This window comes from Pecten maximus, chromosome 8 (assembly GCF_902652985.1).
Source record: "Pecten maximus chromosome 8, xPecMax1.1, whole genome shotgun sequence".
NCBI lineage: Eukaryota > Metazoa > Mollusca > Bivalvia > Pectinida > Pectinidae > Pecten > Pecten maximus.
Genome location: NC_047022.1, coordinates 44,364,632 through 44,381,786, shown reverse-complemented (window position 1 = coordinate 44,381,786; position 17,155 = coordinate 44,364,632). Strand labels below are relative to the sequence as shown.

At 38.6% G+C, this 17,155-nt stretch overlaps 1 protein-coding gene across 1 annotated transcript in view; it reads right to left on the bottom strand.

Annotated features, from left to right (window-relative positions):
* The window catches only part of LOC117332356 (uncharacterized protein DDB_G0290685-like), a 50,492-nt gene extending 33,608 nt beyond the window's left edge, over positions 1-16,884 (bottom strand). Inside the window, exons 1-5 of the mRNA XM_033891242.1 lie at positions 16,725-16,884; positions 15,787-16,266; positions 15,356-15,718; positions 15,015-15,248; positions 14,712-14,977 (exon numbers count right to left, since the gene is read on the bottom strand). Of these exons, the coding sequence (XP_033747133.1) occupies positions 14,712-14,977; positions 15,015-15,248; positions 15,356-15,718; positions 15,787-16,266; positions 16,725-16,884 (1,503 nt within the window). The remainder of the gene's footprint in view (positions 1-14,711; positions 14,978-15,014; positions 15,249-15,355; positions 15,719-15,786; positions 16,267-16,724) is intronic.
* Between the last annotated feature and the right edge of the window lie 271 nt (positions 16,885-17,155).

The following is a 17,155-nucleotide window of genomic DNA, read 5'->3' as shown; positions in this document are numbered from 1 at the left end:
CAGTCTATCATGTCTATCACGTGTAGATGTCCGTGTAGTATATATAGGGATCAGTCTATCATGTCTATCACGTGTAGATGTCCGTGTAGTATATATAGGGATCAGTCTATCATGTCTATCACGTGTAGATGTCCGTGTAGTATATATAGGGATCAGTCTATCATGTCTATCACGTGTAGATGTCCGTGTAGTATATCACGTGTAGATGTCCGTGTAGTATATATAGGGATCAGTCTATCATGTCTATCACGTGTAGATGTCCGTGTAGTATATATAGGGATCAGTCTATCATGTCTATCACGTGTAGATGTCCGTGTAGTATATCACGTGTAGATGTCCGTGTAGTATATCACGTGTAGATGTCCGTGTAGTATATCACGTGTAGATGTCCGTGTAGTATATCACGTGTAGATGTCCGTGTAGTATATCACGTGTAGATGTCCGTGTAGTATATCACGTGTAGATGTCCGTGTAGTATATATATAGATCAGTCTATCATGTCTATCACGTGTAGATGTCCGTGTAGTATATATAGGGATCAGTCTATCATGTCTATCACGTGTAGATGTCCGTGTAGTATATATAGGGATCAGTCTATCATGTCTATCACGTGTAGATGTCCGTGTAGTATATCACGTGTAGATGTCCGTGTAGTATATATAGGGATCAGTCTATCATGTCTATCACGTGTAGATGTCCGTGTAGTATATCACGTGTAGATGTCCGTGTAGTATATCACGTGTAGATGTCCGTGTAGTATATCACGTGTAGATGTCCGTGTAGTATATCACGTGTAAATGTCCGTGTAGTATATATAGAGATCAGTCTATCATGTCTATCACGTGTAGATGTCCGTGTAGTATATCACGTGTAGATGTCCGTGTAGTATATATATAGAGATCAGTCTATCATGTCTATCACGTGTAGATGTCCGTGTAGTATATATAGGGATCAGTCTATCATGTCTATCACGTGTAGATGTCCGTGTAGTATATATAGAGATCAGTCTATCATGTCTATCACGTGTAGATGTCCGTGTAGTATATATATAGGGATCAGTCTATCATGTCTATCACGTGTAGATGTCCGTGTAGTATATCACGTGTAGATGTCCGTGTAGTATATATAGGGATCAGTCTATCATGTCTATCACGTGTAGATGTCCGTGTAGTATATATAGGGATCAGTCTATCATGTCTATCACGTGTAGATGTCCGTGTAGTATATATAGGGATCAGTCTATCATGTCTATCACGTGTAGATGTCCGTGTAGTTTATATAGGGATCAGTCTATCATGTCTATCACGTGTAGATGTCCGTGTAGTATATCACGTGTAGATGTCCGTGTAGTATATCACGTGTAGATGTCCGTGTAGTATATCACGTGTAGATGTCCGTGTAGTATATATAGAGATCAGTCTATCATGTCTATCACGTGTAGATGTCCGTGTAGTATATCACGTGTAGATGTCCGTATAGTATATATATAGAGATCAGTCTATCATGTCTATCACGTGTTGATGTCCGTGTAGTATATATAGGGATCAGTCTATCATGTCTATCACGTGTAGATGTCCGTGTAGTATATATAGGGATCAGTCTATCATGTCTATCACGTGTAGATGTCCGTGTAGTATATATATAGGGATCAGTCTATCATGTCTATCACGTGTAGATGTCCGTGTAGTATATATATAGGGATCAGTCTATCATGTCTATCACGTGTAGATGTCCGTGTAGTATATCACGTGTAGATGTCCGTGTAGTATATATAGGGATCAGTCTATCATGTCTATCACGTGTAGATGTCCGTGTAGTATATATAGGGATCAGTCTATCATGTCTATCACGTGTAGATGTCCGTGTAGTATATATAGGGATCAGTCTATCATGTCTATCACGTGTAGATGTCCGTGTAGTATATATAGGGATCAGTCTATCATGTCTATCACGTGTAGATGTCCGTGTAGTATATCACGTGTAGATGTCCGTGTAGTATATCACGTGTAGATGTCCGTGTAGTATATATAGGGATCAGTCTATCATGTCTATCACGTGTAGATGTCCGTGTAGTATATCACGTGTAGATGTCCGTGTAGTATATATATAGAGATCAGTCTATCATGTCTATCACGTGTTGATGTCCGTGTAGTATATATAGGGATCAGTCTACCATGTCTATCACGTGTAGATGTCCGTGTAGTATATCACGTGTAGATGTCCGTGTAGTATATATAGGGATCAGTCTATCATGTCTATCACGTGTAGATGTCCGTGTAGTATATATAGGGATCAGTCTATCATGTCTATCACGTGTAGATGTCCGTGTAGTATATATAGGGATAACTCTATCATGTCTATCACGTGTAGATGTCCGTGTAGTATATATAGGGATCAGTCTATCATGTCTATCACGTGTAGATGTCCGTGTAGTATATCACGTGTAGATGTCCGTGTAGTATATCACGTGTAGATGTCCGTGTAGTATATATAGGGATCAGTCTATCATGTCTATCACGTGTAGATGTCCGTGTAGTATATATAGGGATCAGTCTATCATGTCTATCACATGTAGATGTCCGTGTAGTATATCACGTGTAGATGTCCGTGTAGTATATCACGTGTAGATGTCCGTGTAGTATATATAGGGATCAGTCTATCATGTCTATCACGTGTAGATGTCCGTGTAGTATATATAGGGATCAGTCTATCATGTATATCACGTGTAGATGTCCGTGTAGTATATCACGTGTAGATGTCCGTGTAGTATATATAGGGATCAGTCTATCATGTCTATCACGTGTAGATGTCCGTGTAGTATATATAGGGATCACTCTATCATGTCTATCACGTGTAGATGTCCGTGTAGTATATCACGTGTAGATGTCCGTGTAGTATATCACGTGTAGATGTCCGTGTAGTATATCACGTGTAGATGTCCGTGTAGTATATATAGAGATCAGTCTATCATGTCTATCACGTGTAGATGTCCGTGTAGTATATCACGTGTAGATGTCCGTGTAGTATATATATAGAGATCAGTCTATCATGTCTATCACGTGTTGATGTCCGTGTAGTATATATAGGGATCAGTCTACCATGTCTATCACGTGTAGATGTCCGTGTAGTATATATAGGGATCAGTCTATCATGTCTATCACGTGTAGATGTCCGTGTAGTATATATATAGGGATCAGTCTATCATGTCTATCACGTGTAGATGTCCGTGTAGTATATATATAGGGATCAGTCTATCATGTCTATCACGTGTAGATGTCCGTGTAGTATATCACGTGTAGATGTCCGTGTAGTATATATAGGGATCAGTCTATCATGTCTATCACGTGTAGATGTCCGTGTAGTATATATAGGGATCAGTCTATCATGTCTATCACGTGTAGATGTCCGTGTAGTATATATAGGGATCAGTCTATCATGTCTATCACGTGTAGATGTCCGTGTAGTATATATAGGGATCAGTCTATCATGTCTATCACGTGTAGATGTCCGTGTAGTATATCACGTGTAGATGTCCGTGTAGTATATATAGGGATCAGTCTATCATGTCTATCACGTGTAGATGTCCGTGTAGTATATATAGGGATCAGTCTATCATGTCTATCACGTGTAGATGTCCGTGTAGTATATATAGGGATCACTCTATCATGTCTATCACGTGTAGATGTCCGTGTAGTATATCACGTGTAGATGTCCGTGTAGTATATCACGTGTAGATGTCCGTGTAGTATATCACGTGTAGATGTCCGTGTAGTATATATAGAGATCAGTCTATCATGTCTATCACGTGTAGATGTCCGTGTAGTATATCACGTGTAGATGTCCGTGTAGTATATATATAGAGATCAGTCTATCATGTCTATCACGTGTTGATGTCCGTGTAGTATATATAGGGATCAGTCTATCATGTCTATCACGTGTAGATGTCCGTGTAGTATATATAGGGATCAGTCTATCATGTCTATCACGTGTAGATGTCCGTGTAGTATATATATAGGGATCAGTCTATCATGTCTATCACGTGTAGATGTTCGTGTAGTATATATATAGGGATCAGTCTATCATGTCTATCACGTGTAGATGTCCGTGTAGTATATCACGTGTAGATGTCCGTGTAGTATATATAGGGATCAGTCTATCATGTCTATCACGTGTAGATGTCCGTGTAGTATATATAGGGATCAGTCTATCATGTCTATCACGTGTAGATGTCCGTGTAGTATATATAGGGATCACTCTATCATGTCTATCACGTGTAGATGTCCGTGTAGTATATATAGGGATCAGTCTATCATGTCTATCACGTGTAGATGTCCGTGTAGTATATCACGTGTAGATGTCCGTGTAGTATATATAGGGATCAGTCTATCATGTCTATCACGTGTAGATGTCCGTGTAGTATATCACGTGTAGATGTCCGTGTAGTATATATATAGAGATCAGTCTATCATGTCTATCACGTGTTGATGTCCGTGTAGTATATATAGGGATCAGTCTACCATGTCTATCACGTGTACATGTCCGTGTAGTATATATAGGGATCAGTCTATCATGTCTATCACGTGTAGATGTCCGTGTAGTATATATATAGGGATCAGTCTATCATGTCTATCACGTGTAGATGTCCGTGTAGTATATCACGTGTAGATGTCCGTGTAGTATATATAGGGATCAGTCTATCATGTCTATCACGTGTAGATGTCCGTGTAGTATATATAGGGATCAGTCTATCATGTCTATCACGTGTAGATGTCCGTGTAGTATATATAGGGATCAGTGTATCATGTCTATCACGTGTAGATGTCCGTGTAGTATATATAGGGATCAGTGTATCATGTCTATCACGTGTAGATGTCCGTGTAGTATATCACGTGTAGATGTCCGTGTAGTATATATAGGGATCAGTCTATCATGTCTATCACGTGTAGATGTCCGTGTAGTATATAAAGGGATCAGTCTATCATGTCTATCACGTGTAGATGTCCGTGTAGTATATATAGGGATCAGTCTATCATGTCTATCACGTGTAGATGTCCGTGTAGTATATATAGGGATTAGTCTATCATGTCTATCACGTGTAGATGTCCGTGTAGTATATATAGGGATCAGTCTATCATGTCTATCACGTGTAGATGTCCGTGTAGTATATATATAGGGATCAGTCTATCATGTCTATCACGTGGAGATGTCCGTGTAGTATATATAGGGATCAGTCTATCATGTCTATCACGTGTAGATGTCCGTGTAGTATATATAGGGATCAGTCTATCATGTCTATCACGTGTAGATGTCCGTGTAGTATATCACGTGTAGATGTCCGTGTAGTATATATTTAGGGATCAGTCTATCATGTCTATCACGTTTAGATGTCCGTGTAGTATATCACGTGTAGATGTCCGTGTAGTATATATAGGGATCAGTCTATCATGTCTATCACATGTAGATGTCCGTGTAGTATATATAGAGATCAGTCTATCATGTCTATCACGTGTAGATGTCCGTGTAGTATATATAGGGATCAGTCTATCATGTCTATCACGTGCAGATGTCCGTGTAGTATATATATAGAGATCAGTCTATCATGTCTATCACGTGTAGATGTCCGTGTAGTATATATAGGGATCAGTCTATATCTATCACGTGTAGATGTCCGTGTAGTATATCACGTGTAGATGTCCGTGTAGTATATATAGGGATCAGTCTATCATGTCTATCACGTGTAGATGTCCGTGTAGTATATAAAGGGATCAGTCTATCATGTCTATCACGTGTAGATGTCCGTGTAGTATATATAGGGATCAGTCTATCATGTCTATCACGTGTAGATGTCCGTGTAGTATATATAGATCAGTCTATCATGTCTATCACGTGTAGATGTCCGTGTAGTATATATAGGGATCAGTCTATCATGTCTATCACGTGTAGATGTCCGTGTAGTATATATATAGATCAGTCTATCATGTCTATCACGTGTAGATGTCCGTGTAGTATATATAGGGATCAGTCTATCATGTCTATCACGTGTAGATGTCCGTGTAGTATATATAGGGATCAGTCTATCATGTCTATCACGTGTAGATGTCCGTGTAGTATATATAGGGATCAGTCTATCATGTCTATCACGTGTAGATGTCCGTGTAGTATATCACGTGTAGATGTCCGTGTAGTATATATAGGGATCAGTCTATCATGTATATCACGTGCAGATGTCCGTGTAGTATATATAGGGATCAGTCTATCATGTATATCACGTGCAGATGTCCGTGTAGTATATATAGGGATCAGTCTATCATGTCTATCACGTGTAGATGTCCGTGTAGTATATATAGGGATCAGTCTATCATGTATATCACGTGTAAATGCCCGTGTAGTATATATAGGGAGGACTTCGACTTTAATAATGATTTTGACCATGTTCTGAGGTTCCCCCGGAGAGTCCATATTTATTGACTTCACGGTACAAACGTATGTAAGATCTACCGAGAACACATTAATATTTTATTGAGTTTTGTAGAGAAACAATGTGGCGTGTTACAATCCGGCCAGCATGATGTTCTTACTGAGCATCAACACGATACTCCCGGACCCGACTACAGAATACTTCACACTTCTGAGTCTCTGGTCGAATTGACGTCGGATGGTTCCAAAATACTTTTATTTAGATTGTATAGTGAAGTCACTCCGTCAAACCGACTTAAAGATGACTTAACCGACAACACAACATTTCAAGCTGAAAAATCTTCTTACATTAAGACTCTTATTTGATCATGAAAGACAATATGTAGATATAGGATTAAACACGAAGATTAAGACTCAATTGATCATGTAAGACAATATGTAGATAGAGGATTAAACACGAAGATTAAGACTCAATTGATCATGAAAGACAATATGTAGATATAGGATTAAACACGAAGATTAAGACTCAATTGATCATGTAAGACAATATGTAGATAGAGGATTAAACACGAAGATTAAGACTCAATTGATCATGTAAGACAATATGTAGATAGAGGTTTAAACACGAAGATTAAGACTCAATTGATCATGTAAGACAATATGTAGATAGAGGATTAACCACCTAGATTAAGACTCAATTGATCATGTAAGACAATATGAAGATATAGGATTAAACACGAAGATTAAGACTCAATTGATCATGTAAGACAATATGTAGATAGATAATTAAACACGAAGATTAAGACTCAATTGATCATGTAAGACAATATGTAAATATAGGATTAAACACGAAGATTAAGACTCAATTGATCATGTAAGACAATATGTAGATATAGGATTAAACACGAAGATTAAGACTCAATTGATCATGTAAGACAATATGTAGATATAGGATTAAACACGAAGATTGAGACTCAATTGATGATGTAAGACAATATGTAGATATAGGATTAAACACGAAGATTAAGACTCAATTGATCATGTAAGACAATATGTAGATAGAGGTTTAAACACGAAGATTAAGACTCAATTGATCATGTAAGACAATATGTAGATAGAGGTTTAAACACGAAGATTAAGACTCAATTGATCATGTAAGACAATATGTAGATAGAGGATTAACCACATAGATTAAGACTCAATTGATCATGTAAGACAATATGAAGATAGAGGATTAAACACGAAGATTAAGACTCAATTGATCATGTAAGACAATATGTAGATAGATAATTAAACACGAAGATTAAGACTCAATTGATCATGTAAGACAATATGTAGATATAGGATTAAACACGAAGATTAAGACTCAATTGATCATGTAAGACAATATGTAAATATAGGAAACACGAAGATTAAGACTCAATTGATCATGAAAGACAATATGTAGATATAGGATTAAACACGAAGATTAAGACTCAATTGATCATGTAAGACAATATGTAGATAGAGGATTAAACACGAAGATTAAGACTCAATTGATCATGAAAGACAATATGTAGATATAGGATTAAACACGAAGATTAAGACTCTATTGATCATGTAAGACAATATGTAGATATAGGATTAAACACGAAGATTAAGACTCAATTGATCATGTAAGACAATATGTAGATATAGGATTAAACACGAAGATTAAGACTCAATTGATCATGTAAGACAATATGTAGATAGAGAATTAAACACCTAGATTAAGACTCAATTGATCATGTAAGACAATATGTAGATATAGGATTATTTATGTCCTCAACAGACCGGGCTCTACGTGTTTATGTCTAATACCATATTGTGTTGAGTGTCGGTAACATCCGACTGAGTCAATAGTAACAACGATGACATGATATCGGGATGATTCGTGTTCAATGACGTCTGGTTTCATATTCCAAATTAATCGATCCACAAATGAACTTCTTTGGATATTTTCGAAAACACATCAAACAACATTGTAAGTATACATGTTATGATTCAAATTAATTGATGAAAACCTAGTAAAATCATTTTAGATATTTAATATAGCAACGTTTACAACAGGTTCAACACGCTCTTACTAATCGATGTGATTATCTTCCATATCCAAAACAAACAAAAACAAACATATACCTAGCTCTCGATATCACGGTCTAGGATTGTAAAATCTACCTAGCTCTCGATATCACGGTCTAGGATAGTAAAATCTACCTAGGTCTCGATCACACGGTCTAGGATAGTAAAATCTACCTAGTCCTCGATAACACGGTCTAGGATAGTTAAATCTACCTAGGTCTCGATAACACGGTCTAGGATAGTAAAATCTACCTAGGTCTCGATAACACGGTCTAGGATAGTAAAATCTACCTAGGTCTCGATATCACGGTCTAGGATAGTAAAATCTACCTAGGTCTCGATAACACGGTCTAGGATAGTAAAATCTACCTAGCTCTCGATAACACGGTCTAGGATAGTAAAATCTACCTAGGTCTCGATAACACGGTCTAGGATAGTAAAATCTACCTAGGTCTCGATAACACGGTCTGGGATAGTAAAATCTACCTAGGTCTCGATTACACGGTCTGGGATAGTAAAATCTACCTAGCTCTCGATAACACGGTCTGGGATAGTAAAATCTACCTAGGTCTCGATATCACGGTCTGGGATAGTAAAATCTACCTAGGTCTCGATATCACGGTCTAGGATAGTAAAATCTACCTAGGTCTCGATAACACGGTCTAGGATAGTAAAATCTACCTAGGTCTCGATATCACGGTCTAGGATAGTAAAATCTACCTAGGTCTCGATATCACGGTCTAGGATAGTTAAATCTACCTAGGTCTCGATAACACGGTCTAGGATAGTTAAAATCTACCTAGGTCTCGATAACACGGTCTAGGATAGTAAAATCTACCTAGGTCTCGATAACACGGTCTAGGATAGTAAAATCTACCTAGGTCTCGATAACACGGTCTAGGATAGTAAAATCTACCTAGGTCTCGATAACACGGTCTAGGATAGTAAAATCTACCTAGGTCTCGATAACACGGTCTAGGATAGTAAAATCTACCTACAATGTAGGTCTCGATAACACGGTGTAGGATAGTAAAATCTACCTAGGTCTCGATAACACGGTCTGGGATAGTAAAATCTACCTAGGTCTCGATTACACGGTCTGGGATAGTAAAATCTACCTAGGTCTCGATAACACGGTCTGGGATAGTAAAATCTACCTAGGTCTCGATATCACGGTCTGGGATAGTAAAATCTACCTAGGTCTCGATATCACGGTCTAGGATAGTAAAATCTACCTAGGTCTCGATAACACGGTCTAGGATAGTAAAATCTACCTAGGTCTCGATCACACGGTCTAGGATAGTAAAATCTACCTAGGTCTCGATATCACGGTCTAGGATAATAAAATCTACCTAGGTCTCGATATCACGGTCTAGGATAGTAAATCTACCTAGGTCTCGATAACCCGGTCTAGGATAGTAAAATCTACCTAGGTCTCGATAACACGGTCTAGGATAGTAAAATCTACCTAGCTCTCGATATCACGGTCTAGGATAGTAAAATCTACCTAGTTCTCGATTACATGTTGGAATCATATCATCTGAATTTGATAAATAATGTCCTTGTTTTAATTTCATGATTTCTTATATGTAATTCAAGTCGAGAAGAAAAATACTTTCTCAGTTTCAGGGCGATTACACTGTCCTGGTGGAATATATAGTAACGACTAACACATTCTTGCGCTTCACATATTTTCTTAAGTTAAAACACGTGAATTTACATGGGCGTCGCACATACAAATATTACATCCAAAATATGTATATGCACAAATTTTTGAACAAATACATGTTTTAATTTTTGTTTCATGACAAAAACAGGAGCTATACTAATCCTTTCTGTCCTTCACTTTTGCAGAATTCATTAATTATGTAGACAACTGGGGGACGCTGTCATATAGCAAAAACAGAGTTCGTGCATCTGACTGTACCGACAATAAAACACGAACTGCTATTAATCCCTGCGCTGTACGGAGACTGTCATTTTTGACGTGTGTACAAAGATATTACATGTCTATTTATACATAATTGATACAAACCGTGCACGTGACATTTGCCCATGTTATGTTACAGTGGCCTGATATGGTCGATTGCACCCCTAGGTAAACATGCAGGCATTTCTAACAATGTTTCGTCAGTCCCGAGTTGATGTTAATTTCAAGGTCAACGTTTGATTAGCGACAAGTAAGCCATTTGTTACTTTGTATCGACAATGTCTGGTGTATGTGTGTATTGATTGTACTGTATGTTTACTATTACGAGGATACCATTTACAGTGTAAATATTAAATGTGACCAATATTCGGCAACACAAACAAAATGTAATCGGTCATATTGGAATACACACAAAAACAAATAAAGTGTATCAATACCTGAAACAATTAGCAAATCAAAAGTCAAGACTCTCAGCGTACGTTAAAATTGATGACATTCGGTGTGCGCCAAGATTGTTGACATTCGGTGTGCGCCAAGATTGTTGACATTCGGTGTACGTTAAAATTGATGACATTCGGTGTGCGCCAAGATTGTTGACATTCGGTGTGCGCCAAGATTGTTGACATTCGGTGTACGTTAAAATTGATGACATTCGGTGTGCGCCAAGATTGTTGACATTCGGTGTGCGCCAAGATTGTTGACATTCGGTGTACGTTAAAATTGATGACATTCGGTGTGTGCCAAGATTGTTGATATTCGTTGTGCGCCAAGATTGTTGACATTCGGTGTACGTTAAAATTGATGACATTCGGTGTGCGCCAAGATTGTTGACATTCGGTGTGCGCCAAGATTGTTGACATTCGGTGTACGTTAAAATTGATGACATTCGGTGTGCGCCAAGATTGTTGACATTCGGTGTGCGCCAAGATTGTTGACATTCGGTTTACGCCAAGATTGTTGACATTCGGTGTACGTCAAGATTGTTGACATTCGGTGTGCGCCAAGATTGTTGACATTCGGTTTACGCCAAGATTGTTGATATTCGATGAGCGTCTTTATTTCATTTCTCTTCACAAAATCAGACGTACATAGAAAAGCATATTTACAAAATGTACAAACAAAGCTTTGATGCATGTGGAGGACAGATCATGAGACTTTTTGAAATTTGATTTTTATAAATCTACGTAATTTTCTAAACTTTTGGACATTCTTTGTGTTCATTACTTCTGAAAATTTGATAACATTGGCAATTCTAAATTTACACAATAATATTCGCTCGTTGTCATTTAATCATTTTAGATAATTTGCAAAATCACAATAATTTTTATTCAATAACAAACAGGTTTAGAGGAATTAAAAACTTATTTCTTGTAAAAACTGTTCATTGTAATATTTGTTTTACAGATAATTTTACCCAATGTGGGATTATTTCCGAACAAGAAATATCTTAAAAAAAAAGGATAAACGGCATAGTTTTAATGCTGGTGGTTATAATGTGAAACTGCTGGTGAAAATAGATTAACGAACTAATGCGTTTCAGCACGGATAACAAAATTAATCTCAGTTTGAATCAGTTTTGATGATAATAAGACTGCATTTGAATCAGGAATATAATTTTATTAATGTGTCACTTGAAAAGATACATCGACCATTACAGCGTGCATTCGATCATAACTCTGGTTCGTTTTTTAACTGCATTTTTACCGCTACATCGACCAATCACATACTTCATATTTACCAGTAACGCCACCTGTCGCGTCATATCCGGGTCCAAAAGAATATTATACGGCTATGCCGAAAAAATGGAATTGTACACATTCGTTAAAACCACATTCATTTAAAACAGTCTGTATAAATCTAAAGTACGTCAACATTGTTGACATCCGGCATATACGCCAAGATTGTAGAAATAAGACATCCGGCATATACGCCAAGATTGTAGAAATAAATAGCTGCGATGTTGCAGCTTCAGACGATGGCATTTTTAATGACAGGCCTCACCAGAGGTGTTAGCTAAAGGCCGGGTATGACTATTCGTACTAAATAAGAACATACTTGACAACAATTTAAACAAGAGATGCAGCAAATGACATGTACATAATGATTTATAATACGTCATGTTTACAACAGTGCCTCTGATAAATTGAAACGCATCACGTGGCCGGGATTTCCCTGAGCCAAATTAAAGTTTAAAGATTTCCCTATCAGAGAAAGGATGTTGTTGGTAGGTTTAATAGCATATAAAAGCACACTAGTACTTTGAAGACAGTAACCCTGATTAACAGTAGACCGGGCAACCCCCACCAAGGAAATTTTCGGTTTTTTTCACTTGAATCCTACGTCTTTCTTTTTTTACAAGGAGTGTATGTTTTTGATTTTCAAAATCTGAAGACCATAATCTTTATTATCGTATATAGAAAGTACCCATTTCATGCATCATTTACTCAGTAAATAGCTACAAGCCTAAGAAACACATTTTCTTCGGAGACTTTGTTCAGGAGAAACACCAGGTGATTGGCTGAATTAGTTAGTGAGACCTTCTGTTGCGTGGAGTTTTCTCCCTTCCAGTTGATGCAAATGTACACGCCAATTGTTTCTAAAAGTGTCCTAAAGTGTCCAAAAGTGTCCAAAAGAAACATACAATAACACCTGGACATGGAATCGTATCAATTGAGCGACTGGGATCACAGGGATTTGTTATAAAAATACTATTTCATATCTTCAGTTTATTATTACTGATCATTTTCGGTATATTAACAATATATTGTCCTGGGTGCAGGGTAATATGAAGGTTTGTTTACCGGAAGGTATCGTATTTTCCGAGGACTTGATGATGGAGATAACCGGGGATATGTGTCATTGTGGGTAATTCACATACCCCACGAGAACTCACCGTCACCATAACGACAGTAAGAGGGAAGGCAGCATTAAATCAGAACTTTCTTTCTATTCAACATGGACTATTTAAGTCGCTGGGATGGTTTTGACCTTATTTGAATTAAAAGACCTTCAGATGAACGGAGGGCGATCAATGACAGTTTGACCCAGTTAACGTCTGGGGAGGTATTAAGGACGAGTAGGTAATAACAGCCATCCACTGAGGTGTTTAGGTAAAGAGGTGGAATTATCGGGGTCATTTCGTCACGGTAGACAAATCAGACCCTACTGACCCAAAAACACGACATCATCAGGTGTCCAGCTTAATTGATTTTAAAACACATGTTTAAACTCTGTTTGCAACCAAGATTAATATAAACTATCTTCTGTTGTTATGCAATATTGTCATCACTGACACATCTAGTGTACAGGAACTGAAATGGGTTTTTTTCTTTGACGACAACAGGGCGAAGAAAAACACCATAAGAATGTGAAGCTGCCTAGGCTGGGAGAAAACTTACTCAGGTGTGTCCAAATGTATCAAGTTATATTCTTACCTGTAATCAACAGGTACAAGAAGGTCATGTCGTCGTCCGTCTGTAATTACGACACTTGGCCATTGACGGCCATTGGGTACAGGTCACGTGATATTGATGCTATCACTGAATGGTTCAATGGACCGATAATCTGTTATTCTTCGTTCTTGTCGGAGCACCATTGATAAAAGAACGCATTTCAATCCAATCAAAACACCGCCATGTTCGCTTTTGTTTCCTTGGTTGTATTTCCTTTGACATATAAACATTTAATCAAAAACGGATTATTCTATTTACTGTGAGGTCAGTCAGTCGTAACCTGTTTTACACTGACCGTTTGACCTTCACGAATGCATCTGCTGCATACCTGGTATCATTGTACGGTCTATCCAATAGAGTCAATCTACCCCATAGCACAAACCCTCAAACTGTCAGGTTAGGCAAATGTTGTATTAACGGTTTCTCCAGTAATGACCCTTCTCCGCTACTAGTATTTGTGACATCGATGTCAGCATACTTGGGTTCGTCATAAGCATTTTTTTCTCTAATTTTGTATACCAAAAACTCCATTATACTCGGGCAAAAATTAAAAAGAAATAGAGATTTGCATGGAGACTCATGACAATTACAGGAAGACCAGGCACTCCGATAGAGTAAGCGTTCTTTACTTCATCGACGACATCTGTACAAATCTAGGTCAAATCTAGGTCAAATCTAGGGGTAAAATCTAGGTCAAGTAACAATCTCAGATGAGAATTAGCTTACTGACTACGACAAAAAACATCTGATCATGACATAATAAAATAGGATATTTCCTAAGGAGATCATAATGTCGACCTAAATAATATCACCTGATCTTCATCAACAAGACTCTCTCGAAACCCTGTGTCGTTATCTTCATCAACCAGACTCTCTCGAAACCCTGTGTCGTTATCTTCATCAACCTGACTCTCTCGAAACCCTGTGTCGTTATCTTCATCAACCAGACTCTCTCGAAACCCTGTGTTGTTGTCTTCATCAATCTGACGTTCTCGAAACCCTGTGTCGTTGTCTTCATCAACAAGACTCTCTCGAAACCCTGTGTCGTAGTCTTCATCCTCCTGACTCTCTCGAAACCCTGTGTCGTTGTCCTCATCAACCTGACTCTCTCAAACCCTGTGTCGTTTTCATCATCAACCTGACTCTCTCGAAACCCTGTGTTGTTGTCTTCATCAACCTGACTCTCTCAAACCCTGTGTCGTTATCTTCATCAACCTGACTCTCTCGAAACCCTGTGTCGTTGTCTTCATCATCCTGACTCTCTCGAAACCCTGTGTCGTTTCCATCATCAACCTGACTCTCTCGAAACCCTGTGTCGTTATCTTCATCAACCAGACTCTCTCGAAACCCTGTGTCGTTATATTCATCAACCAGACTCTCTCGAAACCCTGTGTCGTTATCTCCATCAACCTGACTTTCTATCGAAACCCTGTGTTGTTGTCCTCATCAACCTGACTCTCTCGAAACCCTGTGTCGTTATCTTCATCATCCTGACTCTCTCGAAACCCTGTGTTGTTGTCTCCATCATCCTGACTCTCTCGAAACCCTGTGTTGTTGTCTCCATCATCCTGACTCTCTCGAAAACCTGTGTCGTTGTCTCCATCATCCTGACTCTCTCGAAACCCTGTGTTGTTGTCGTCATCATCCTGACTCTCTCGAAACCCCGTGGCATTGTCTCCATCAACCAGACTCTCTCGAAACCCTGTGTCATTATCTTCATCAACCAGACTCTCTCGAAACCCTCTGTCGTAGTCTTCATCAACCCGACTCTCTCGAAACCCTGTGTCGTTATCTTCATCAACCAGACTCTCTCGAAACCCTGTGTCGTTATCTTCATCAACCTGACTTTCTATCGAAACCCTGTGTTGTTGTCCTCATCAACCTGACTCTCTCGAAACCCTGTGTCGTTATCTTCATCATCCTGACTCTCTCGAAACCCTGTGTTGTTGTCTCCATCATCCTGACTCTCTCGAAACCCTGTGTTGTTGTCTCCATCATCCTGACTCTCTCGAAAACCTGTGTCGTTGTCTCCATCATCCTGACTCTCTCGAAACCCTGTGTTGTTGTCGTCATCATCCTGACTCTCTCGAAACCCCGTGGCGTTGTCTCCATCAACCAGACTCTCTCGAAACCCCGTGTCGTTATCTTCATCATCCTGACTCTCTCGAAACCCCGTGTCGTTATCTTCATCAACCTGACTCTCTCGAAACCCTGTGTCGTTATCTTCATCAACCTGACTCTCTCGAAACCCTGTGTCGTTATCTTCATCAACCTGACTCTCTCGAAACCCTGTGTTGTTGTCTCCATCAACCAGACTTTCTCGAAACCCTGTGTCGTTATCTTCATCATCCTGACTCTCTCGAAACCCTGTGTTGTTGTCTCATCATCCTGACTCTCTCGAAACCCTGTGTTGTTGTCTCCATCAACCTGACTCTCTCGAAACCCTGTGTTGTTGTCTCAATCATCCTGACTCTCTCGAAACCCTGTGTCCGTCTACTCCTGAAACTTTTTGTCCGACACCGAGTTCGAAACCCCTTCGTTATCTTCATATCTGATCTCGAAACCCTTCGTTATTATAAGATTCGAAATCCTTGGCGTATCTTTAACTATCTCTCCGAAACCTTGTATCTTCATAACAGTTATCGAAATACAACCTTTTCGGAAACCGCGTTGTTATAACTTTGAAATGTTGTTTCTATATCCTACTCGTGAAATCCGTGTCGTGTCTTCATCAACCAGACTCTTTCTAAACCCGTATGTTTCTTATAAACTGACTTTTCGAAACCCTGTTCGTTTTTAGTCGTTTCAACTGTTCTCCTTCATACCAAACTCTCGAAACCTGTCTTTATACAACTCTGAACGTATCTCATCAACCTGACTCTCTCGAAACCCTGTGTTGTTGAATGTGTCCGACAGAAGTCGACATACGTCACAGAATTCGTGATAATTAGAACACCTTATTGGATATCGAATCCTCTGGGACATGTTAACATTAGGTAGGATGTAGCTATCTACATCAATACACACTTTCCGAAAACAAACCAGGTTTACTTGAAATTAGATCATCTTAATTTATGATGATCGTAGAGGTTTTAACCAGCTCTTTTTAACGTAGTTTAATATATAAATGTCAAATCTGCTCGGTTAGTCGTTTCAGCAGATATTTCTACCATACCGATAACCTATATATAACTTGAAGTAAGTGATGGTCCAGAAAATACCCCTGGGAAAGGGATTCAAAACATGTATCGAATGC